This window comes from Rhea americana, unplaced genomic scaffold (assembly GCF_003343005.1).
Source record: "Rhea americana isolate MKP2758 unplaced genomic scaffold, rheAme1 scaffold_124, whole genome shotgun sequence".
NCBI lineage: Eukaryota > Metazoa > Chordata > Aves > Rheiformes > Rheidae > Rhea > Rhea americana.
In genome coordinates this window covers 1,558,033-1,585,855 of record NW_028185306.1, presented here as the reverse complement: position 1 = coordinate 1,585,855, position 27,823 = coordinate 1,558,033, and the positions used below count along the sequence as shown (strand labels likewise).

Genomic DNA, 27,823 nt, shown 5'->3' with positions numbered 1-27,823 from the left:
ATATACTGTATTACTAAAAGGAGTTTAYCATGACATTCATGTTGCACATAGTAAAGTATTTAATCCAGGTCCAGTAGTTAGTACTTATACAGAATCAGATATTTCTAAATTAAGTTCTCTATTCTCTATTCTTGCTAACCCAAGCCTCCATGTACATTTCTAGTATTCATATTTTCATTAATCTTTGTGAAAATATTTCATGTTCATAAATTTTAGCTTATGTTAATATAGAAGTATCTGATTATCACAGACATCTTTGTGTAGAATAGGAACAATCTTATCGAAACTCGTGTTATTATAGTGAGGGAATGAATGTAAATAGAAATATAGGTAAGCATACTGATAACTCTAAATGTTAGAAAATAATCCATATGTTCTTCAAAATCCTGGGATTAGCTGAAAAACAATAAAATTAAAATACTGTATTTCAMCTCTTTTCATTTGTTATTAGGTTTCTGGGTCTTTAAATGCATAAAAATCACACTTCAAAGTGATCAGAAAAAATTTAAATACCTTTTCTCTTTCCTTTTAAATCTTCATTAAAAGATTAAAGCCAAAATAATTTTGAATTTGCATGACTCCAGAATTAGGTGATTAAAAAAAAATTGAAACCCATAAAGCTAGAAATTGCTCTTTAAAAAGCATTCTGCTCAATGATAAATCTGAAATTACTAAATCATTTGAATAAAGATTTATATAGATTTCAATTTTAATTGATCCATTCTTTCGTGCCATGTATTGTTACACTCAATATCTCCTCAACAATGTCTCCATCCTGCCCTGGGTGAGAAAAAGCCTAGATTTTCATTGTTAGGCACAAGAATCACAAGAATTGGAACTCATGCATAATTCAAGATACTCTAAAACAGTAAACAAGTTTTACTCTAAAAAAGTAGCATAAAAACCCTCCAGTATCCCTCCCCCCCACAAATAATAACAACTATGATTTTGTGACCACAGGCTTCAGTTGTTCCTCCTTGACAGTTGTGGAGTCCAATCTTCTCTCCCTGTCTGGAATGAAATTTTCTCCATATCAGATAACGTTGGTTTATCTATGTGGCATGCTTAGAGAGGAGGAAAGTGATATTCAGGTAGAAGTAAAACATTTTACATGCAATAAGCAATTGAAGTTTAGTGAGGATAGTAAAGAYGTGATTCATATTATCTTGAAGAGTGTGGTCTTATTATAAATGGAGAGGGAGTCCTGTTGCATGAACCACTCTTTTTCAAGATGACAACTTGCTGTTGCTGATACATCTATCAGATGCATTTGTGACAACAGAACTGGAGACATCTCTGTGCTATGACCTCAGACAACTATGAAATGTTTGGATCAGTGAAGACTGTTACATTTGAGTCAATGATAAGATTCATGACAATGTTTGGATTCTCTCTCTTCAGTTCTGGAATAAGTTTTGGCATCTGTCCCACACGAAATATTTAAAAAGCATCCAAACAAAGGCAAATTGGGATATTAGCTATCTGAYATTAAACATGGAAATATTGTCACATTCTTGTATTTTTTTATTATTTTATTTGTGGGTCAGTATTCATAATAGGAAATGCCAAAGTACAGCAGTAAAGTCAAACATGGCAGGACAGTGACTGATACAAATTTCAGTATAATCACAGTAGATGCTTTTCCTAAGTTTTAAATCATGTCAGATCCAGTGCAGTAAGAAGTGTACTGGAACAGCCTTACACTTTCATGCATTAGGCTAACAGCTGCTTGTTGACTCATTTGGTTTAAAATCTGTTGAACATATCTCTAGTTTTCTTTGTTCATGATAAAGGCATGCAGGAAGCATAAGCCTTGGCCTGAGTTGTCTTGACTGGTGTCAAATGAAAGGGKTATTTCTCTTACCTTAGAGACTAGTATAAACTGTCTTTTATTTTGATTTTCCTCTACACACTTTCTCTCCAGCTCAAGTTATTTCAAGAAGAATATTTTCTTTATGTACTTGCTGTGGTAAGCACATTGCCTACAGTTGTGTTTTGTCCATAGAAACTTATTTTCTTTCTGTTTAGTACATAATTTCTCTCTGTCATGTAAAAGTTGCTTTCATGCATTCCTCTTTTGCTTGTTTTTTTTCCTCTTTTGACGCCTAAAACAATAACTGTCCAAATACAACAGTCCCAACCAGCAATCAAAGATATTCCTTGAACTCTGCATATAATATTCCTCTGTCTTCCATTTTCTCTGTTGAAATGTAGGTGGGATCAAACGTAAGATGGCAGGCAGCAGATGGAGAGGGCAGAAGGGAGCAAAGCTGTGGGCCTGTTAGAGGCCTTCTTGTTCAAGATTGTTTTGGATAGGCCTTTCTAGTCCTGGGATCAGAGTCAGGCTTGGTGTTGAGTGTGCAAGCGTCCAATACGTAGAGAGAAAGATAAAGGTAGACCTTCAAACTCAGCTGACAATTTAAGCTGTCACAAACTGAAAAAGGAAGTCTGGTTCTTCCTCATATTATGTGTTTATTCCTGCCCTATATCATCTGATCCACCTAAATATGAATCCAGCAAAAAAAATGAAAAGCTGAAGGCCCAAGAATCTGAAATGTCCTCTTTCAGCAGCAAAACCACCTTGAACTGTGGTCTTAGACTGAACATACTCCATGTCTTTTCTACTGATCTGTATCAGATAGATCTCCCAATATTTTGTCATTGGCATCACTAAATGCTGAATAAAGCTCTTGAACAATTAGCAGAAGAAATTTTCAACTACTTATAGTCAGCAAACTTGTGCCTTGGATAGTTCATTTTAACAAAGATTTATATTCAAAATTAACATCTTGGCTGTCTTTTAGCTAACAAATTAGGAAAACACTGTGAAGTATGTATGTATCTATATCTATATCTATACGCATAGCTTTTACAGAAAGTTTCTGTATTTTACTTACACTTTTTTAGTTCTTAAAATATCAGTCTATAAATAAATCATTTTTTCCCATAGCACTATCTAGTCAGTTGATTYCTGAAGGAACAGACTATAATCTAGTGGTCATCTAGGCTGTGCTTTAGTTTGTTCTGTGAGAACGAGTGAAATTAATTCATATTAACTCATAAATTGGGTGATATAACCCATATATTTGTTTTTTATTGAAAATACAAGATATTATTGTCCATTGYAATGTATTCCTTTTGCAATCTAATTGTAGCACTTATCTGAAACTGTCTACCTAGACAAATTGAACTGCATGGATCTTGAATTAGGATCTCAGTCCCCTAATAGCTGTCCCTTCTGACAGGAAGAGAGGCTCAGTCACAGAAAGACATTTTAGTTTTTAGTAACAGCTTCATTTAGGCTAAATCCCTCTAACTTGGCCTTGCTCTATTTCTGGAAAAAAAAAATAGAATTTACTATTTCTGTGATAGTTAATTACAGAAGTAACTATTTCTATAAGCAAAAAGCCAAAGCATTTCCAAGGGCTTTCACAAATTAGAAAAGAATGGACAAGATCCCAGATGGCAATAAATCTGTTTCAGTGCTTCTTCGACTCCCATGTAAACCAAGGACTTTTTTCTGATACTGATTCCAAGTGTATGATTCCTCTTCTTCATTGAGGAAATGTTGCAGAGTCAAGTTTTGGGTTTTTTTTTTGTGTTTGTGTGTGTTTTTTTTTTAGTAGAATATGAAGGAGGTCCTTAAAACAGTTAAAAAAGAAGCAGCAGTAATGATGAGCTAATTCACCTTTCAGCGAGATTTAATGAATGACAGCCGTATCAAGGTGTAGAATCTTTTGCTTTCAGTCATTGCCATGATACAGATTTGTGTGACATTTTTATGTTCAAATTACTTGGACTTGCAGCAGATCATTCTTCATCTATAATCTTATTGCAATTTCTGCGTACATCTGAAAGGTGATCTCTGAGACATGTTACGCTATTTGGTGAGGTGGACAGAAATGATTTCAGCTTCTTGAACCACTAGCTTGCTTCAAGAGAAAAGTTTTTCATATCTGTAGAAGCTGGAAGCTGACTAGATCATGTATTTCCAGAAATACAAGGGTGGCTGGAAAGTTGTTAATTGCTCTTATTTGTGAGACCTTTGACCACAAAATATAATGCAGTGAAAAACTAATAAAAGACCAGTTAATTTGCAAATAGATTGAAACTCTGCTTTTTTCTATTAGATCCTGTTTTCTGTAACTTGATTGAATACAGGCATTCATATTTATTAACTAATTTTGTTATAGAAAATGCAAGAACTCTACAGTTAGTCATATCTGAGACACTTTTTGGTAGACTTATACATCTTATGGTTTCCATTATGACACTTAGAGGCTGGYACCACTTTTCACCATGACTACATATTCCTTCTGTATAACTAATTCTCATTCCAAACACTTCTAATTTTGATTACTGTTYGGATGTTATAAGGAAGTTCTCCTTGCTATTTTTGAAGCTTTAGTTTTCTTTCCCATCTTTCTGGTTCAAAGACATTGCCAGCAGTAACTGTAGATGCAGAATTCATTTGGTCATAAGCAGTGGTCGTATCAGGAGGAAAAACAAGTATAACTACTGTGGTTGATGTCATCCAGTGGCCAATTTTCCATTAAAAAAGAAAGCCTTACCAAAGCAATGATGAAACCTGCTCTTTACTTGGTTGTGAACCTTCAAGGTTAGGTATGTGCTCTGTTGTGCTTGCGTGAGCCAGATTGAAGACTAGTCACAAGTGGAAAACAAACCATTTGCTTAGACACTTTCAGGGGAAGGTTCTGTAAATTTGTATGTAAAAATGCTTACTTGCTACCTCCTTTCATGGTACCAAATCTAAACCTAAAAATGTACCTGTTCCACATATAAAATTTTAATTAACATGTACMTTTGGCTAAACACTTTCCAAAGTTTGTCCCACATATATATCTTTGAATTTCTTTCTCTTTCTTTCTTTCTTTCTTTGTTTCTTTCTTTCCTTCATAAATTAATAAAGCTATTCTGATGCACAGAAGATCCATGGAAGGGGTGTGTATTAAAAATACATGCATAACTTAAAAGAGGATCTCAAACACTAAATATGCCATCTTTCTACAAGRAGCATCACAGGCATGCTATTATCAGCTGGATGGATAACATTGGAATGAAGGGGAAAAAGAAGACAAAGAGAGTTTAGGAAAAACAGAACAGGATAGCTTAAAAAAAGCTAAAAATATCTTTGAATCTTTGGGACTGGTGAGCTCTTTCATGAAATAATATACATTGTAAATTATTATTTTGTAATTTAACTTTGCCAATATATACCATAGGGATATGATTTAAATTATGCTTATTCTGTACACTGAAGATTTTTATCCAGATTAAAATAAATCCCAAATCCTGTTTATCCAGTCCATGCATAATTACATGGAACTGTTTTTATCAAAATACATTATGCAATGAAATATAATCAGAGATGTAGAATTGAAGCAGAAAGGAACAAATGAACAAATAAGCAATGTTTCACCAGAAGATCTTTAAAGCTACTTTTAAGTTTAGCCATTTCAAATGAGCATAAAACATTATCTTCTTGTCTTCAGTAAGAAGTGCAGGATTTTGTTTAGGAAAGCAAGTTTATTTAGTCTAAGCACAGTAATATTCCTGAGGTTAAAAGTTGTTTTTTTTTTTCACTTGTCCTTAATTCTTAAATACATTACTGATGATAATTAAAAGCATCTTTTGAAACATATTCTCTACTATTATTTATATATATATGTATGTGTGTATATAATGTGTACATATATATATATAAATGTAAATTATTCATGCATTTCATATTTCAAAGGAGAAAAAGGATTGAGTTTTCTAATTTCTATGCAGTTTTCAGTCATGAAATGAAAAAGAAAGAGATTGGATCAAATTCTGCCTTCAGATATTCACATAAAACTCCCATTAAATATTGACAGGAGTCAAACATATTTGTCTGAGGGCAGTATTAGCCTTTTGGTGTATAAATGAAAATATTTCATGCAAAATTAAGTTCTCAATACCACATGCAAGTCCATCTCATATGCACATGGCTTAGAGCTGTGAAAACTTCACTGGTGCTTGTGCTAACATGCATATATACGGTTTGAACTAAGAGCATTCACACAAAGGAAAATGCAGAATGATCAGCATGGCAGCTTTGTCAGAGAGACGTTCCTACAGAGCAACTATCTAATGCAAACCAATGCACATGACCTTTTTTGGGCAGAGAAGCATGATTTTAGTTGTGGGGTAAAACAGTGATTAATAAATGTGGTTAGATCAGCATTTCTTAATGTCYAATTTTTAGTAGCTATTTTGCCCCACATTTGATTATACTTGGGATTCTTTCTCTTTGCTATCTACTCCTTCATCATGCAAAAAGTTACAATTAAAATTAGAAAGCATTGAACAAGCTCCAAACCCAACAGATAACATGGATATTCTCCACACTTTATACTGGAATTAAATTTGATATAAATACCTCCTGCTCTTACCAGTGAGTGGTGTTATTCCATGTATTTAGGTATGAAGCAGACAGGAAAGAGATAAATCTTTCATAAGTACAACATAAATCAGACAATTGTCATATTATCCTTGTACTAAGTGTAATATAGTCAGTCTCACATTTTAAGAAAATTAAGCGACTGCCATAAAACTTCAGGGACAGAATTGTGACTAAGAAATAACAAGAAGTAAAATATAACAAAACAAGATAGTATCTTGATTTTTTTTCAGATTTWATTTTAAACAAAGCCTCCATACTGCCTCACAATCATATTGCTGAATATGGGCTGTTTAATTCATTTAGTTAGTATTTCATATTAGTGACAAATCCAAGACTAGCTGCAATATACTAATTCCTGTATTATGCAAAATTTAACCTGATAAGATCCAATTTCAGTTACTATTTCATGTGAAACATATTCTTAGAACATCCATTGGCCGAGATGAATTAGTTAAAGTGCATGTGGTTTTCTAATATCTTCAGAAATAATTTGATCTAGTTCAGACTTAGGCTGCACCCACCTGCAGCTTCAGAGCCTGATCCTGCAAAGTGCTGAGGATCTCTCATTCCCATTGTCATCAGAGGGAATTAGGGCCATTCAGGGCCATGCAGGATGAAGACACTGATGTTGCCTTCCACTGCAATAATCTTCATCAGAGGTTTTTACAAACACCCTTGTCCTGCTCTGGGTATGATTTTCCTCTGAAAAGGTTATCCATGGAAGTGGGAGGTGAAGCCCAATATATTTAAATTGTCTTACTTTTAAGATCTGCTTTACTTAATGGTAACCATAAAGCCCAACTGTCATTGATTCTGCTTTATAAAAGCTTTTAATCAAGACCACTGCCCTTATGACAGTCATTTGCAGACATACAGATATGACATGGAAGCTATTGGAATTTTGGAAGTTGATTCTAGTTAAGTTGTTACTAAAATTTATAGATTTTTTTTTTTTGTTCTTGCCAAACTTTCAAAGACCTCTGCAAAGTCTCTAATCTATAACTCTTAGAATAGCTCTGGAAAGTATCCCTTTAGAGAGCACAGATTCCTGACATTGTACTATGCTCTCAGTGTCTCCAAACCTGAGTTAACTTTTYGGAAAAAAGTTATTGTCTTTGGAAAAGCAGACAGAAATATAGATACTTACTTTTGCTAATGACATTATCCCTTTTTAGTTGGCTTATAATATAGTTTCATACAGTGACTGTTAACAATTTAAATTCCTAAAAATGAGATTCTTCTGATTGCTGACTGGTTAGTACTATGCTGACTTTCAGTATAGAATTGGGGGTTTGTGAATATAAGAATGTTACTGTTAAGACTATCATATGATTAGAATATTTCTCTCTGAAAAGAATAGCTAATCCATCTGCCTGCTTCCCTCTTCCACTCAGTCCCAATATACTTTTCTAGATTATGTAATGGAATTTCAAAAAATGAGTTGATTTCTGCAGTTTCTATACCAAAGTAACTCTGTAGATTGCAACAAAGGTGCATTTGTTTGATACTGGAAGTGGAAAATCAGGCCAAAGAATATAAAAAATTATGTAAAAACTACATTTGAAACAGGTCCACCATTTTCTTTTCTTTCCATAAGCTTATGACAGTCAGTTGCAGTTCTCAAGCTTTCCTACAAACAATGAGAGTTCAGATTTTTATTTCTGTTACAGCTTGTAAGAATCAAGGCAGCTAAATGTATGGATGCCAAACTTGAAATGACTTCATTTTCAATAACTTCTATATATTCACCTTCTTAAACTTGTACTCTTAAGGCTTAAAAATAATGAAGATTCACTTTCTAAATTCTCACCCATTTATATATACCTCAGCATTTGTGCCTGAAAAATAGAACAACATACCATGTTCATGTCAATGCCATTGGTGTATGTCCATGCATGCTGGAAGTATTCCTCAAGTCGCTGCCGCAAAGGATTAGGGATTTGATGAAAGCGTATAAACTCCTTTACCCGCAGCATCTGCATGTGATATCGTGCAGTTCCCGAATAGAGTCTTTGGATTATTGCAGATACGTTTCCAAAAATACTTGCATACATTAATGCTGGATTAAATAAAAACAAAATGTTATATCATTTGGTTCTGCAGATGATGCAACTGTTCTTACAGTGCACTTCATACATAAAACAGCTCAGATGAGACTAGTCTTTTAAGGAGATGTGGACTTGATTGACTTGTAGCTTGTTAAATATTTCATTGTATCAGTATAAGCTAGTAAGGTCTGAAGATAAAGCTATCACAAAGTTATATTAAAATAATTATTAAATGGTATTCAAGTTGGCAATGTTTATCTTTGGAGATTTGTGGTCGTTAGTTGCAAATTCAGTTCATCTAACTTTACAAACTTCAGTAGAACTAAGGTAAAGTTAAATACAAAGTTATGAACAAATGGCAAAGTGAAGTAGGTACACAGGTTTATAGGTTCAGAGTTTAAATCAACAAATAAATGGGCTATGGCTTCATTAATCCACTGAAAACTCATTCCTTTCCCTACACAGGGTTGCCTGCAGACAYGGATACACAGCACACTTCTCACAATCTGGATAACAGATTTTGAGTAGTCAAGCAACTTTTCTATTTACCTGAACATAGTTCACTAGATTATAGGACTCAGTATCAGATAATAGAGGGTTACAAATGTACTGTTGTATCCACTCTCAATGATATATTTAAAAATGTATCTGAACAGCAGACACTTGTACCAAAACATTTGGAACTTTCTGGACATGTAAAACAAGGATTCAAGGGWAAATAATTCCATTAACTCATTGACAATTCATCTCCTCATTCTTCAAGCTGCTGATGTACCTGAATACCAGACCTGACAGAAACAAGATCCTCTTGGTATATCATACCAGAAGACTGGGACATGAGGCTGCTTAGTGTATTTCTCTTCCCTTCTGTTTTTTATTCTTTTTGTTTAAGTGCATTTGGTAAAAATACCAAAAGAGAAAGTACAGTGGATTTCACTCATTTTTATTACTTCCTGAAGAGAGCCCATTACTCCTTTCATGCAAAGGAGAAAAACTTCTGTGAACTAACTCCCTTTAATGTTTACATTCAGCTATTGATCTTCAGTGAAAATTTCAAAGGTGAACCTTCCTTCTCAATGACCTGCACAAATCCAATTCAATTAAAAAGTAAGCCCTAAAACAATGCAACAATGGTCTTCTTAAAAGAATGATTCTTTCTTTAAAAAATATTGCCTACGCTTGTCGTGAAGCATTGGCTGTTTTTAGAATACCTTACTATTATATACATGCTCTTTAACTAATTTAATTTATAGAAGGGATAAAAGTACACAATAAATTAATCTTTTCTTTTTTTTTGGCCAAAAGGAGGAACATAGGAATTGCCACACATTTTGGATCAATCTGCCAATACTCTGTCTACAGACAATACTTTCTCTGAAGTACTACATGAAAAAAGGCTAATTCCAAACCTGGCCCTGCTTTGAGCAGGGGTTGTGCCTCCAGAGGCCTCCAATCTATAATATTTTACAATATTATGGTCTTAGGCAGTTCTGTACTGTGGAAATTTCTTTTTAACAACTACCAGTTGGCTTGTGTCCTGCATAGACCTTTATCCAATCACCAAAACTGTTTAATTGACCATTCATTTGATTGTTTAGACATGAGAAGTGTAAAGAGTGCACAGTAATGCTTATACTGCTTGCTCATTCCACTGTTTTAGGTAGTAATATGAGAACAGAAGAGAGGCATGTTTATCATTGGATGCATAGTATATTCTCAGAAATCTCATCCCAGCTTACTAAAATGCTCAAACAGGTTTATGTGTTTCTAGTCAAAAGAATATTTAAAAGCAGTCACAGTTAATTAGATACATGATCAAATACCTTGAAAAACTGTAGCTTTTGTCTACTATCCAGTTTAATTTGGTCCAGTCTACTCAAAGAAACGCTGATACCTCAGACTTCCTTACACYAGATGAGTCACCACAATGCATTTTCACATATAACCATTGTTCTCCTTGGGAATTTGCCCTTCTGGCTGCATGCCTATAATTTTATTAACCTAGATTCTGTTAATTCATTTGCTCAAACACTGAGAAAAAAAATTGAATAAGGTAAAACTACTTACAGCCAATCAACATGACACAGATGGAAAAGATTTTCTCTGAGTTGGTGTTTGGAGACACATTTCCAAAGCCTACACTTGTCAGACTGCTGAAGGTAAAATAAAGTGCTGTAACGTATTTGTCCTTGATGGATGGTCCAGAGCTTGCGTCACTTTTATTGTAATGCTTTCCTAATTGTTCTCCCAGAGAATCCAACCAGCCAATCTTATGAGCCAAGTAAGGTCGCTCTACATTTCCAATGGCATACCAAATGCAAGCAAGCCAGTGTGCAATTAGTGCAAATATGCACATGAGGAGCATCAGAACTGCAGCACCATATTCTGAATATCTGTCCAGTTTCCGTGCTACCCTCACCAAACGCAGCAGTCTAGCTGTCTTCAGAAGACCTATTAATGTTGTTGTCTGTAAAAATAARATATAATTAGAAACTGATTTTCTCTGTTAGCAAATGTACTTTAAATTACTCAATATGAATAAACTAGTGCAAATTCTATAACTTTTTAAGAATGAACAAAAACAATCGAGTAATCCATTTTAATGCAATCTTAATTTCATTTTCTTTAAATCATCAAATTTATTATAAAAACAGTGAGGAAAACAATTGTGTTGCACTTTTAAAATTAAGATATATTGACAGTCATCTTTTTGAATATTATACTTGATCTGGACTCTTGAATCTACCTTAATAGATTTAAATGATCCATTAAATTAATGATGTTTTGCCACTCTCAAGTCTGTAAGTTGTTGAAAATACTCATAATTACATGACTGGTATAGTAGGTAATGAGTATTTACGATGGTTGAACAAAGTGGAAGTGTATTTGACCATAACTTAGAGATCTCTTGCAATACTCTGACATATAAGTTCTAGAGGAGAGAAAAACATATGACAGAGATATTCCAAACAGAAGAAGTATCTTATTCTGCATATAYTCTTCCTGTTTGTAATGGTCAAAATGCTCAACACTGGTAAAAAGGAGCCATTGTGAATGGAAAATCATGAAAAAGTTCTTATTGCCATATTTCAGATTAATTTTTTTCTTTGTCTCTTTCATCCTGCAGCTTGTAGGTGTTGTAGATAACCACTAATAAAAGTATTCCACCATTTAAAAAAAAATGAGTCAGAAAACAGGAAGATATTCTAAGCTTTTGGAGCAGAACTGTACCATGTTCCATTGCAGCTCTCTTGGGGACTGGGGTTTCAAATGTTCTTTGTAAAGGAACCTAATATTTAGCAATGTCAATTTACAATTTTCATATCAATCAGTGAATCACTTTCAGGCTTGTTGTTGATTCCTTGTAAAAGAGATTGTCACCAACATTATAAATAGTAACCACACTATTTCAAAGAGAGCTTAGCACCATTTCCCCCTCCATTAAGTCTGAACATAAAGCATAGTAAATGTCAAGATAGTTTTTAGTGCACTTTTCCYTTTTTAGCATAATATATAGTACGTAACACTTAATAACTGCAGAAGAGTTTTTCTTAGATTTACAAAACACTCCAGTGGTAGCATGTGGCATATAAAGCTTTCTTTCAAGAAGTACTAAACTAGTTTTATGTTTTGTTAAATCTTTGTATATTTTCTGTGTTTCAGGGTAAAATCACAAAGCCCTTGGAACAAAACCCACGCTTTCTTGGCTGCATTTGTCAGTGGACGGCTCCGTATATTTATAACACATGTAATTTTCTCATACTACAATAACACATTGTGATAATTGAGTAATAGCAWTCATTAAGCCACTGCTATATATGATGGCGAGAGATGCCAAAAATGAAGATACTGGCAGCTGAATCAAAGCCCATTGGTTGTTTAATAAGTAGCAGAAATTTTCCTGTGACACCACCACTTTTCTTCTAGTCTTTTTCCTTATCAAATATACCTTTGAAAACATATATGGACTGATATAACATAGGACATGTTAGCAAGCAAAACCAACGTATAAATATCTGTATTTTCCAAGTAGATGGGCCACAGGGTAATGCAGYGTAATACTTTTCGATTCAACGTAATAACATCACAGAGAATAATTTCAGGGCAAATTTCTCATTGCCTTATAAAAAAAGGCTGTTTCACTGCAAGTGACTTCAACAGTCTGAGACACYGTTTCCTACAAGGAGTTATGTTTAGACTGATCTTCAGCATGCAAATATTGCCATTAGGAAAATTTTCTGTAAGGTAGATCAGGCTTTACTATTATGACTCTTTAATGGCAAGGGCAATCTTTAGAGAAGTGGGACCTTCTAGTGGGACCATTGGAACCATTCTATTATAGATGTAGTCATATCTCTACACTGAGCAAYACATTGTTATAATGCCCCTTAAATAGATCAGAAGGTAGACTGGACTCCATGGTACGTCAATGGTGATCCACCCCAATTTTGAGATAAAACTAGCTAATATTCCACATCCTCAGTGYCAACCCCACACTTAGACAGCAGATTTGTGAACTCTGGAGTATATTGGACGTGTGTAATACAAGCAAATCACCACTTTTCAGGTGAAAGGAGCATGAGTGAAAACAGATATACTTTAACCAGTGCTCCAGCAAATATCTTAGTTTGACTTCTCTTTAACACAGTGGAGATGCTTTGACCCTAGGATACAKCTGGCAGTAGAGATGGAAAGTATGATGTAGGATCTAGTGTGCTTTTACCTTCCTTCCACTTCTCAGTGTAGATGTAGCTTTCACAGAGTAACAGTCCACCTTCCATGTGCCACTTGGATTGAGAGGAAGCACTTGGCACCAGAACTGCACCTGGTGCAGGGTATATTCCTCGGCTTGCTGAGAATACTTTGCTTTGCACAGCACCTGAGGAGGCGGAGGTCTTGCTCTGTTAATTACCTCTCTTATCTCACCCGGTGCCAGAAATTAACATCAGGAGTTGGGCAAATAGCAGTCTGATAGACACTTTTCTCCAAATTGCTTGCTGCTGTTATAATCACACATGATATTATCAGCTGGACTATAAGTTCTAAAGTTGCTGGATACTCACGTCAGGACTTTTCCTTTTCCTTTCCCCTTTCCTTTCCCTTTTCCTTTTCCTTTTCCCTTTTCTTTTCCTTTTCCTTATTTTTTCCCTTTTCCTTTTCCTTGTTCTTTTCTTTTTCCCTTTTTTTTTTTTTTTTGGTATAGCAACATTTACTTGGGCCAGAAGTATATAGTATCTCATAGCTACTGAAACTGTGAATCCAGACCAGTAGGAGATGGACACAGAAACATTTTTCCCTACTATGGTATATTCAGTGCAAACAGCATTCCATTTATGGAAGGCATTTAACTATATGCTTAAATGGGAATTCATTAGGACTACAGCACATACTTAAGTGCATCCAGAATTCAAAGCTCCTACAAGACATTGACCAAGCCCTTTTTTATTAATAAGGTTTATTAAAAAGATAGAGCTGTTAGGTAATGCTCACTTTAAATAGATTCTGTAGAAACAGACATTATATCCTTGAATCTTCCTTTTTATTACAAATAAATAAAATGATCAAGAAAGGTAAAAAAGAGCACCTTAAGATGTCTCTATTGCACTTTGCTATGCTAACTTGTTATTAATCAGTATAGCTATCATAATTTTGATATTTTTGCTCTGTTTGGTCATTGTGCTATTATAGCTTTTAAAAATACCACTTTTTTCCAGCTATAGTTCAGGAGGGCAACCTGGACTAAATGTGCATTTATGTATAAGTCAACAGTTACCCCATAGTAATTCTGGTCCTAACTACAATTATAACAGTTCCCAGACAAAAAAAAAGTGTTTTTAAAAAGGAAAAAATAATCAAAAGTGAGAATTTCAGAAGAATGGGAAAATACATAAACTTGAGCAGTACAAATGGTATAATGAGAATATAACACAACCATCATAAGAAAACAGTAATAGGAATAATTGCTTCAATAATATCTTGAAAGTGAAATTTCCTTAAATGAAGGAATGATCATCCATGTATGCTCATCCATATGATTGTTTACATGTAACAGTTTGTTCTTAATAACTTCGTTAAGAATGTCATTTTAATAGACGCACTCTGAACAGACTTATGTTGAAAGAGTTTGACCCCATAATGGTAGGTATTTATAGTGCCGAAATATTTGCAGGTAGAATATCTCTAGATAAAGGGTACTGAGATACCATAAACTTCTGTAACTGCTTCTTATTTTTTGACTGCTAGCAGTTAATTTTTTTCCTGGAGTAAATCATTGGGTTTTTATGTTTTGACTTTAATAATAGCACAAAAAATAAATCATACATTATGTCTGCATGGCTCTTTAAAGCCTATGCAGTTCCTTCCATGAGCTAAGCAACAAGAACAAGATATCTTTACTTTTTAGGAAGAATATTTCAGTTCTCCTATTAAGAATCTCGAGAAAGGTTAAATTTTGTCAGTTATTTGCCTTCTGGGGGAATAAAAATGATGTTGTAAAAACAAGAGTTCATGGATATTACATTTTCTAGGTATAGGACAATGAACTTTTCTTACAGTATCACTACCTACTACAATGGGTTTTCCTTAACACTGATTAGTAGTCTTTTTTTAATAGTGAGATTAGTTTAGCCCTGATGTTGAGCTGTCTATGGCAGTGCTGGACAGCAATTGATGAAAGTATGATTTGAAAAAAGAGGGCATAACTCTCTCTGATTTCAGAGAGTATTATTCAGAAGTTACTATTGTATAAATAGGCTGGAAGAGTGAGCTGGTATTAGCTAATTAATTAAAGGGCATAATTGGTATTCTGTCTATGTGAAGAGCCTTTTATGACTCAGGACTTTATCACTGATGGCCAAATCCTTAATTTTGCTCTATTTTTTTTTCCTTTCTTAATGACATCCATTAATGTATAAAATTCCATAACTTCATCTCGTCTCTTTTTTAAACTAAAAAAACTAAATAACCCACTGATGTTTATGAGTAGCTCAAACTGTCTCTTCCAATGTGCATTAACGTGCATTTGCTTACACCGTATTTCATCTGCCAGGGTCCTTTCCAGCTTCCTGGTATTTTTAGGTCTTCGCCAGTTCTCAATAATTTCCTGTCACCTAAATTTTTTGGTAAAACCATCACCAACCTTCACGTCCTTTTTTGCAGCCTGCAAATAAATCTATTAAATATGAGCATAATAGCATCAAGCACAGTTTACTGTTTTCTCTCTCTCAGACGCATCTCTGATACACGACAGAATTTGCCCTTCTAGTCCATCTGCTCCATTTGCTTACCAGCCTATGAGCTCTGTGTCATTGTTGAAGAAAGATGTTTATGTGATATGCATCAACATACTGGAAATGCACAGCACTACCGCAAAAACAGCAGTTAAACAAAAGTATAACAACTAACCAAAACTTCTTATTTGCAGCAGGGTACTGGTTCTACAACTGCAGCTGATAAAGGACTACAAAAAGAGTGTCAGAAGAACTGTCTGCAGAAACAGGGCTGAAGCTCTTGCTTCATCTTGAAAAATATAATTAAGAAAAAGACAAAATGGATACTAATGCTTCTCTAATATTAGCCAGACAACCAAACAATTTCCAGAGATTCTACCCTAATATTGCTGTACCCTAATATTGCATGATCCCAGCCTGGAGTTGCTAATGCAAAGGCAGACTGTCTGTAAGACTAGTTACGCAGTTCTGAGTATGGAAGACTTAAAATTCCTTGGAGCAGGTTTTGCAAGTGAGCACTGAAAACTGTGATATTATTCTTTTCCTGAGGTGTTTCCTGATCTTGATTTTCAAATAGATTTTATTTTAAGGGAGGGCAAAATCTATTCATTCAAACAGTAAAGCTGCAGTCAGAACAGGATTAGGCTCAATCTCTAATTCTAGAACTGTATGATTTTTCTTTTCAGTTCACTTTAACAGATATATTATGTAACGGAGTGAAGTAAGAGTCATGTCAAAACTAAAAGAGGAACAAGAGTGATTTGATTTATACATCTTCATTTTAGGCAAAAAAATCTTTATTTCCTTGATATGTTGTTATCAGTTGAAGACACATTCAGTCTTATGCTTCATGAGTATGCTGAATTTACACATGATGATGGATTTATTTTTATTTCCTAAGGCAACTTTTTTCCTGTTGGTGTAGTTTTTAATTATGTTCTATAAAACAGCTTTGATCACTATTATTGGTACAAACAGCAAAAGCCTTCATGTTTTTCTGCAAATTTTAGTTGAATGTTATTTCTAAACTCAATTTATATGAAAATTTTCTTGCTGAAGCCATTTTCTTCACTTGTCTGTATGTTTTACTGAGGTAGAGTCTAGAACAGGAAGAAACTCTGCTCATCAATACACGCAGCTGATTGTAGTTTTTGACTATGACGTGTCAAACTTTGAAGCAAAAATATGATGGATAAATGAAAAAGAGCATTTTTTTTAAATATACACACCTAAAAATGCCCAGCAATCTTAAGCAGCCTTCCACGTGTACATGCATATTATCTGTATGTGTGCTCTAAAGAGATGTGCCACTACAGCTTATTTGTTTAAAATTCAAGCCAGACTCCTCAGCTGAACAGCACGACTAAAAATATACTATCCAAATAATAGAAAGTCAAAATCCATATATTCATTCTTTTTCTCCCTCTAAGTATCAGGGTGTCACTCAACACTGGAAATACACACACAAAAGAAAAAGCAAATGGTTTACCATTAGCGATAATCAGTTTATGTTAAGAGCCTATTTAAACAGAAAAGGTTAATTTTACATTATATTAATTCCTCATTTAGAAATTAGAAAGTTAACAGTGCTTACTCTGTTTCTTTCTTATAGCTTACAAAGTATAGCTCAAATGGAAGCATTCAGATAGTGGTATTTGGGCTATTATCTCCTGCCCTTTCTAGGCTCAGTTTGATATCAAGGTTTTTTAAAGCTGGGTGAGCACACGTGGAGTTCTTTTTGGAGCTTGTGTTGTTTAATAAAAAGAATGTGCAATACAATTGTTAGTAGGGGAAGTCTTCTTATGTGAAGAATCCCTAGATAACAAAAAAGAGCTATTTCATGAAAAAGATAACCCTCATGACTAAAAAAAAATCTATTAAATGAAAGGAGCTTCTTTCTAACAGTTTAACATTTGCTTCCTCTTGCTAAACTATCAAAAATAGTTCACTGTGGAAATATTATAGTTAACAATGTAGGAAGCAAAATTACAGTAAATAGCAGTTTAGAGACAATAATTGATAAATTCAATGTCCTGAATGACAGCCAGAAGTCATGGTGGCATGGTATCTGCTGGAAGGACTACACAGCGAGGCACCAACAGTCCAGGAGGCTCCTGCAATGCATTGATGATAACTTCTTGTAACAAACGGTGGAGGAGCCTACGAGGAAGGGTGTCCTGCTGGACCTTGTCCTTACCAACAGAGAGGGACTGGTTAGAGATGTGAAGGTTGGGGGCAGCCTTGGCTGCAGTGACCACGAGAGTGGTCAGGATCTGGCAGGAAAGAACTAGGGCAACAAGCAGGATTGCAACTCTGGACTTCAGGAGAGCAGACTTCAGGCTCTTCAGAGACCTAATTGGAGGAATCTCATGGGTTAAGGCCCTGGAAGGAAGGGAGGTTCAGGAGAACTGGCTACTATTCAAACATCACTTCCTCCAAGCTCAAGAGCGGTGCATCGCTATGAGTAAGAAGTGCAGCAAAAGGAACAGGAGACCTGCATGGGTGAGCAAGCAGCTCTTGGCCAAATTCAGACAGAAGAAGAAAATATACAGAATGTGGAAGAGGGGACAGGCTACTTGGGAGAATTGTAGGAATGCAGTAAGAGTATGTAGAGATGCTGCGAGGAAGGCTAAGGCCCAGTTGGAACTAAGTCTGGCAAGAGATGTCAAGGACAACAGGAACGGCTTCTTCAAATACATCAGCAGCAAGAGGAGGACTAGGGAAAATGTGGGCCCTGGTGACAAGGGATACAGAGAAGGCAGAATTACTGAATGCTTCTTTGCTTCAGTCTTCACTGCTGAGGGCAGCCCTCATGAATCCTGTAGCCTGGATGTGAGGGAGAAAGTCCAGAGAAGGGAAGACTTTCCTTTGGTTGAGGAGGAAAGGATTAGAGAACTTCCGGGCACACTAGACATCCACAAATCCATGGGCCCAGATGGGATGCACCCACAGGTGCTGAGGGAGCTGGCAGATGTTGTTGCCAGACCGCTCTCCATCATCTTTGAAAAGTCTTAGAGAACTGGAGAGGTGCCTGAGGACTGGAAGAAGGCCAATGTCACTCCAGTCTTCAAAAAGGGCAAGAAGGAGGACTCAGGCAACTATAGGCCAGTCAGCCTCACCTCCATCCCTGGAAAGGGGATGCAACAGCTTGTTCTGGATGTCATCTCCAGACATACGGAGGAAAAGAAGGTGATCAGGAGTAGCCAGCATGGATTCACCAAAGGGAAATCCTGTTTAACCAATCTGATAGCCTTCTCTGATGGAATGACTGGCTGGGTAGATGAGGGGAGAGCAGTGGACGTTGTGTACCTTGACTTCAGCCAGGCTTTTGACACTGTCTCCCATAACATCCTCCTAGAGAAGCTCAGGAAGTGCGGATTAGATGAGTGGACAGTGAGGTGGATTGAGAACTGGCTGAAAGGCAGAGCTCAGAGGGTCGTCATCAGTGGCGTGGAGTCTAGTTGGAGGCCTGTGGCTAGTGGTGTCCCCCAGGGCTCAGTACTGGGTCCCATCCTGTTCAACTTTTTCGTCAACGACCTGGAAGAAGAGACAGAGTGCCTCCTCAGCTAGCTTGCTGATGATACCAAGCTGGGAGGAGTGGCTGACACACCTGAGGGCTGTGCTGCCATTCAGAGAGACCTGGACAGGCTGGAGAGCTGGGCAGAGAGGAACCTCCTGAGGTTCAACAAGGGCAAGTGCAGAGTCCTGCACCTAGGGAAAAATAACCCTAGGCACCAGTACAAGCTGGGGGCTGGCCTTCTGGAGAGCAGCTCTGCAGAGAAGGACCCGGGAGTGCTGGTGGATGACAGGTTGACCATGAGGCAGCAATGTGCCCTTGTGGCCAGGAGGGCCAATGGTATCCTGGGGTGCATTAGGAAGACTGCTGCCAGGAGGTCAAGGGAGGTGATCCTGTCCCTCCATTCAGCCCTGGTGAGGCCTCATCTCAAGTACTGTGTCCAGTTCTGGGCTCCCCAGTACAAGAGAGACATGAAGCTACTGGAGAGAGTCCAGCATAGGGCTATGAAGATGATCAGAGGGCTGGAGCATCTGCCCTATGAGGAATGACTGCAAGAGCAGGGCCTGTTTGGCCTGGAGAAGAGAAGACTGAAGGGGGATCTTATCAATGTGTACAAGTACCTGAAGAGAGGGAGTCAAGGGGATGGGGCAAAACTCTTTTCAGTTGTCCCATGTGACAAGACAAGAGCCAATGGGCAGAAATTGAAGCACAGGAAGTTCCACCTGAACGTGAGGGGGAATTTCTTCACTGTGAGAGTGACACAGCACTGGCACAGGTTGCCCAGAGAGGTTGTGGAGTCTCCTCTGGAGATATTCAAGGTCCGCCTGGATGCAACCCTGTCTAACATGCTCTAGGTGACCTTGCTGAGCAGGGAGGTTGGACTAGATGATCTCCAGAGGTCCCTTCCAACCTTACTGATTCTATGATTCTATGATGAACTGATCATAAGTGGTACGACCTCATAGCTACTTAGATAAACAAACTACGTTTTCCAGCTGGTGGAATTGTTCAATTATTAGGCTTGAATGAAGTAAATAATTAATTTACTTGTATTTACCATATTGAACAAGCCTTTAGGAGTACTTGTTTGCTACTAATCTGTACCATTATCTTATCACTTCAGCATCTGGCTCTCCACTTTAAGCACGTTTGTAACAGGGGAGATGTGCAAGAATGATATTCAGGGTTAAATCCAAAAAGCACACCTTAAACAAGCTTTGGACTTGATTCCTATTGTAATTCCTTCTTGTTGTGCCACTCCTAATACTGAAAAAATTTTTGGCACAGTGATGAATGCTCAGTGATCAGAAGTGGAAGCAGATCACCCTTGAACAGGAATGATTTAGTCCCAGTCTGAGGTAATGCCATTGTCAAAATATTTCCCTTTCATGTGTCTTTGCTAGCAAAGCTGTCTACTTTTCCTGCCAGGAAATTAGATGCTAAATCAAAAAAAAAAAAAAAAAAATCCTAAAAGAATGATATCTATCACAGATAATGAATGCAAAAGATGAGCAAAGTTTCCATTGAATCTCTGAGCTTTTTAGTCAACTTCCATGTGGAAAAGATCTTTTTTGGTAAGAGAACTATTAGTATGTTAGTAGGGTTCTCTCTCCCTGCCCTTTAAATTACTATCTCTCTCCTCTTATTGCAGGACTTTAATAAAATGTATTTTTACTGCATTCTATTCTCTACATGTGTCTCCAGACTACTCATTTACCTTCGATGTGTATGCTCATGTTGAAATTAGTAGAAATATCACTATTGATAAAGAACATTACTGTTGATTTCTACAAATGCCAAACTAGATCGTATTACCATAATTACTATTTGGAACTACAGAAAAGAGTAAAAAATTTAGTATATACAATTTAAGAAAGTGAATTAAGAAAAGCATGAGTGATATTCATCCTACTGAGTTTTTTAAAGATTGAATAATGTCATAAGATTCTCAGGGTGCATGTAGGTATGTGCTAGTTGTTTTTAATTGATTATTAAATGCATATTTAATTACATCTAAGGAACTTTGTGAGAATGACTAGGACATGCTTAGGCTCTTGAAGCAGACATATCTGCTCTGACAGCAAATGACTTTTCATTCTTGTCAGGAGCTTTCCTTTAATAAAAAGGAAGTGATTTTGAAATGAAGACATATTCTTGATTTTTGTGTATGTGCATGTAACATTCTCTGTGTTTTAATACTGAGGGACCCAGTCAGACTAGTATGCTTCATGCTAAGGTTGCTCATTAATTTGTAGTTTTTATTTTTCTCTTCTCTGTTAATGAAATGCACACTTCGTCACAAAACTTTCTGTTCCCTCATGTCAAGAAAAATCGTATTTTTAAAAAATAGATTTATTGTGTCCTTTGAAAAATGACAAAACCTCATATTTTGCTGGGTTTGCTGCTTTTTTTTTAACTGCTGTATTCTAGGCATCAGAAAAAAATCTCTACTTGTCAGTTCAGTTTTCATCAAAAAATATGTTATAACTTTAGCCTTTCTTAAATTAAATACAAATGCTTTGGAAGGAGGCAGAACTGGGTCAGACATCTAGAATACAGTGTACGTTTTATACACCTTTGGGCAATTTTCCGTTGCATACACTCAACACTTTGTTAACCCATCCTGTGCGCAGGGCGAAGGTATTAGTCATCTGGACTGCCCATATGGCCAAGTTAACTCCAAATAATCTTTTTTTCTTTCATTTGGAAATACACATTTTGAAACAATAGACAACTGCCAAATCCTGTTGTTAACTGGCATTAACTAACATAGTTTACTACACTTGAACTAATCTGTTTTACACCAAGTAAATATCTGATGTAAAGATTTTGTAGAGAGAGAATTTATTTTAATGCTTTAATGCCAATCAACACTAAAATTATTATAGGCAGTTTTTACAAAGCAAGCAGTAAATCAAAGGAAGATAAGTAGTCAAATAAAAACATTGGAATAAATCCTTAATACATGATATATTTATTTTATTATTTATAAAAATAGTTTCAAATATGGTAAAACGAAATCTTTCTAGCAGAATCTTTCAACTTGTTCTCCTATCAATGAAATATCCTACATTATTCTACTAATAAAGATTTAATTTTAGTTTAATTTTAAAAGGGACTACTAAACAACATAGTCATTGACAAGAAAAATTATATTTGGATATAGCAGATTATCATATTAAAATCAAAACTTGAGACAGAAAGACTTCTGATTTATTAAAGCTTACCTCTTCAGAGCCAGAGCCAAAAATCAGCAGGTCAAAAGGTATTGCAGCAACCATGTCAATTAGGAACCAGCCTTTGAAGTAGTGAATTGCTATTTTTGCTGGGTCACTTACCACTTCTTCATTCTGATTCACATATGTTGTTCTGAAGTTTATTAGAATGTCAATGATAAACATAATATCCACAATCAAGTCTACCACATTCAGTGGGCTGCAGGAATATCCACACTCTCTTCTCTTCCGTTCTTCGCTATCATTTAGAAGGAAAGCAGCAGAGTAAGGGGTGAATATGGCAGTGTATATTACCAGCAACAAAATCAGCCAGTCCCAGACAGCTTTGAAAGGACTATAGTGCAATATAGTAAACTTGTTGATGCGAGGTGTCTGGAGTTTATATTCTGGTAGAACATCAGCTCCTAGGGATAGAACCTAGAATAGGAAATACAGCAATAATCAGAGCAGAATATCAATTGCTACTTTCAGTAAACTTTAGCAAGTATCACGACAAAATTAAAAAGTACTGTAAAGTAATTTGGAAGGTTAAGCTTCAAATATTTGGTTCTAGGGCAGACTAAACTTCTGTGAAATTCATGATCTGTACCAGACCCAATACGTTTATTGGGAATTTTACACAGTAGGTTGATTCTTGTTCCTTCTACCAACCCTAGGTTGTAAAATCTGCATACTTATACATGTTATCAAACTCTCTAATCCTTCTCATGGTAACCTTGCCAGCCTATTCACGGCCAATGCAAAGACCCTCTTGGTGATGCAGTGGTTTCCCCCTAGAGATCTGGGGTAAGAGAGGGAAGTCACTCATCATTGACTTAAATTCACTACATAAGAGTCTACAACCACTAGAAAAAGTTCAGGGCAATGAGAAATCACAAAATTAGAGAAAGATCTATGAATGTCTTTGACAGCTATTTCCATATAGAGTTTTGCAGTGTGGAAAAGCTTTATGCATGGACAAATTTCATTCAAGCTATAGATATTCTACAGGTAAAGTTGTGACAAAGAAGGGTATTACAGAAGTATTTCTGTAGTATTGCATTTTGCTAGAATTTCACTTCAGCTTTTGTCAATGCCTAAAGCTTGTTATCATTCCTTTACAAGTGTGGATTCATTATCTGTTGATGTTCTCTAAGCTGGATTTCAATTTTACTTGGAACAGTTTATGTTCGTATGTACGGCATGATTTGCCAGTTCTAGAAGTTGAAATATTTGCTTTGTTGCAAAGAGTAAGCATAGTGCAGGCACGAGATAAAAAAAAATTCTTTTGGCTGCTCTTCCAGTCTGTCTGAACTCTGAATGAAGGAAAAAAACTTTAAAGATAAGAAGGTAAATTAAGTTTTCATCTCTATTCAACCCTTGGCCTAGTTACTGAGACTGCCAGTAATGATGCTAATTATTGCCACCTGTGCTGGAAATGCTCTTCAAATGCTAGAGGATTCCAATCACCATTTCACAAAAACCTATGAGCAAGCATTAGATGGTGACAAACTTTAGTTACTAACCATTTGGGTAGGTGACCTAATCAAGAAAGCTTATACTCATTTTCCACCAACTAACTTCTCTGTACTCTTTTCCCCCCTTCTCATTAAGAACAGTGCTGTTTAGAAAATCAGACCTTTCAAAACTAGTTAAAATGAATAATTATACTGAAATGAGATTATGACTGGAAGGAGAAATACCTTGCCTGGATTTATTTGCCTGTTGCTTAGCGCTAAGTAGTTTGGGATTTAAGATTTCACCTTTTTCAACATTGAGCAATTCCATGCTCTTCAACATAATCTTTTAAGATTAAAAGGGTCAACACACACCTTTCTGTTTAACTTTCCAACAGCAAGTGTTGTAAAAACCTTAGATCCTCTGTTTAGTAATATAAGTGGCACTACTTACTCAACAAAGATCTACTCTGAAAATATTGTGAGAACACCAGGGTTAATAATCCCTCTTCTTTGAGCAATGAAGTAAGGAACGATTAAGTCATCCAAAAGATTATATAGTACCTTCAAGCAGCCATTAAATACCATGCTGAGGTGATAGTTGAGGCTGTTCATCTATTTTTATATTGTTACTAGGACTTGCACTTAAGTAATGGAGCTAGCTATATTTTTATGCATTAAATACACTAGCTGACAGCAAGCTGAAGTAGAGGCATTGCTTCATATCTGAAGCAGTCTTAATACTTTCAGACCCTCACCAATAATATTTTCCTAGTATTTGAGGTGAGCATGTGTGGTAAGGGAACCACTATTTGTAAAATTTGTTTGAGAATTCTGCTGCATTTTCAGACAGTGAAGGAAGTGGATTAGACAACGAAAACAATAAAGCTTACTTCATGTTTCCTGCAGTTGCTTGAAAATTCCAGCCAATGTGCTTCACTTCAGAGCAACTTCTAATATAAACTGGACATACTCCCCTGAAATCTGGCTCTTACTCTCATTTCAGTTACATTTATTTCTGGGTTTATTTAGACTGAGGTAGGTAAAACTGAAGAGTACAGAAAAAAAAAACAGGTAAAATGAGGGAGCAATAGTAAAAAGTGACCACAGCAGAAACAGATCCAGCTTTTTCATAATAGTTTCTTAGACACACACCACAAGAGAGGTGGACTGATGGTTCTTTCATATTCATAATGCAATATAGAATTTTAAATTCTACATTGCCTACTTCAGTGCAGTTAGAAATAAAGTCAAGCACTCATCATAGGACTGTAGTTTTTTGCTGGCTCAAGAGAAAGAAGCTGGAACTTATCAAACTAACTCAAAAATTTACAATTGTGAATACATAAAAAAAGAGGAAACATTTTTTTAAAAAATATCTTTTTGCTGTTGTGTGACATCATTGCAAGGCCCAGGTACCGGTGTTGGTCCATCCATATTTGTCTTTGGCTGGATGGAAGACTTTAGTGTCTTTAGCAGTCTACTCAAAAACCCTCATTGTTTCTACTTGCTTAAAACATATGTTCAAAAATTCATTGTTAACACAAAGACATTTTATTAATTTTTCTCTTTTGAACAGTGAAACGCATCTCATGGTTTAAGCTGTGAAACAAGTGGCTTAGGGAATGAAAAGTTTTTAAGAATAATGTTCTGCATTGGGAGACTTGGTATGACATCAAGCCTAAATATTGCTATATTTCAAAGGTCTCTATGAACCCCAGGACATCATATTATGGGAAAACCAAGTTTTCTGACATCTTACTAGAGTAAACATTTTATTAGGTGGCAAAAGCCATACTGGCTGTAATGAGTTTTCTTTTTTAAAAGTTTTAGTGATATTCAGTTTTGATGAAATGCCATTGCATTCCGGTTCTGCTGGTAAAAGCAGGAATGCAATTTTAACTGGTGTATTTTACCAGCAATATTAGATGATGAGATTTGCAATGACAAACTTGCAAAGTTGAATAAACTGTATTATATTTTGCCTTTAGTAAAGAACCTTGATCTAATACCCATCTTTTCCTGGGTTTCCTTGTTTTTCATTCACTGTTAAACCAATGCTGCTGCAAGTTAGACAACTCTTCATTCAAACAGACTTATTAACTCTGAGAACTTGCTTCAGGCATTTCACACAGATAGTGATGGTTAATGTTTTTCTCCCGTTCTGGGTTTATGTGTTCATTTCTTAAAATCACAAGTCTAAGAGGGCACTTATTAAAGAAGTGTTGCAGTATGTCTCATATGAACTATATATTGAAAATTATGCAGTTCTACTCAATACTACATAGTCACCTATTTTTTCATATTTTGTTGCTTTTGCCATAGACAAAATACAACTCCTACTCACAAGATTAGTTCTCAAATAACACCTTTCATTTTAAGAGAATTTCAGAAACAACTAATAAAGCTCAGATGGCTATATTGTATAAGAAGCATTTTTATTACATCGTATGTGCTACTGGAAAGAACCTAATAATGATCTTACTAGGTCAAGAGATTCATTTAGCTCTGTTTCCTGTTTTAAACCATTCTGAATTATGTTGTTCCAGAACTCCTTAAAAAAAGCTCTCTCCACTTTTATCTGGACAGTCTTCCTCTGCTGATACCCCTCCCAATTCTCTCTCTTCCTGGCCTGCTGTCTTCTTCCCTCTATCTTCCTTTAGACCAGTGGAGATGAAAGAAAGAAAAGGGTTTGTGACATAATTAGGAATGAAGTGCACCTGCAGTTACAGTCATTGTACAATACAGATGACACAAATATTGCTGGTGCTTCAACACTGGCTTGAAACTGGCAGTAAAAGGGTAAAAAATAATCATATTGGATATTTGGCACGGGTTACTGTCCTCCTTCAGGAATGGTTGCTACTTACAGTGTCTATAAATATACTCCCAAATTACTTGAGGATTTTAAAATAAGACAGCATTTAAAAGCATCCCACCCATAAGACATCTTGTATAAAAGTACGGAAGATGCTAGCAGTCCACAAATTTAAACATAATGTTAAAACTGTCTGTTTCTAAGAAATACTATATGAAATGAAAAATACTATTTTGTCAGTATCTTGCTGGACTCAGTCCAAAGCTAGACAAAAAACTCTGACAGCTGCATGGATGATCATTTCTGCATCTTTAAGGCAGAGAAGCTGTACTGAATATAGAAACATGTCAACTCTGTATCTGAGGGACTAAAAAATCTTTATTAGGTTTTGATCTTGAGGAAACTGCAAAATTTCTGGCTCTAAAACTGTAGTCAAAAGCCAACATATAAAATTTACACAGAAATGTAAACAAGATGATAACAGAACCAAGAGGCTTTTATTATAGCCATTATTTTAGATAGTCAAAAATAAGGGAAGGAATTTGGAAGAACTGTTGAATTTTCAGATCTTTTAATCCAAATACATCATTTTAAGTTGAATCAAATGAGTGTAAGCAAGAGAAGGTAACTACACAAATTAAATGTAAAGTGTGTTCTGTTTTCTTAAAGTACTAAAGCAAGAGATGACATACTAACATTCATGCTCTTATCAATTTTATAGAAGGCTCTCAGATTATTATGCTAGTTAATCTCAGTATCTTCTAAGTAATTCCACAAAAATGAAATGTTATTTGGATTAAATAATGTTTTCAGCAGCACTTTCTCCTCCCTACAAGCCTGTTGTTGGGACTAGGAAATCAAGGAAAGTAGTCTCTCCTATTTTAAAGTTAAGCAAAATTGCTATTCTTGTCTGCTCTCAAATGCATTTCGTGATGCATAATGAACATTCATTATTTTTGCAACTATTGTCCAAACCCCATCAGATCTAGAGTACAGTCTCTTCCTTTTAATATGTAGTTCTGAGCTCATTTTAAGATCTTTGTCAATAAGACCAATAGCTACATTGAACAGGAAAAAAAAAAAAAAAAAAA

At 35.7% G+C, this 27,823-nt stretch overlaps 1 protein-coding gene across 4 annotated transcripts in view; it reads right to left on the bottom strand.

Moving 5' to 3' along the window:
* Positions 1-27,823, bottom strand: part of KCNH7 (potassium voltage-gated channel subfamily H member 7) — a 231,075-nt gene that overhangs the window by 31,507 nt on the left and 171,745 nt on the right. For 3 of the 4 annotated variants that reach the window (XM_085325829.1, XM_085325830.1, XM_085325832.1), the window contains 3 exons: positions 22,470-22,895; positions 10,564-10,963; positions 8,308-8,507 (listed from right to left, as the gene is read on the bottom strand). In XM_085325829.1, coding sequence (XP_085181955.1) covers positions 8,308-8,507; positions 10,564-10,963; positions 22,470-22,895 — 1,026 coding nt within the window. Of the gene's footprint in view, positions 1-6,424; positions 6,428-8,307; positions 8,508-10,563; positions 10,964-22,469; positions 22,896-27,823 lie in introns of all 4 variants that reach the window. The other variant, XM_085325831.1, reaches the window with a different exon arrangement.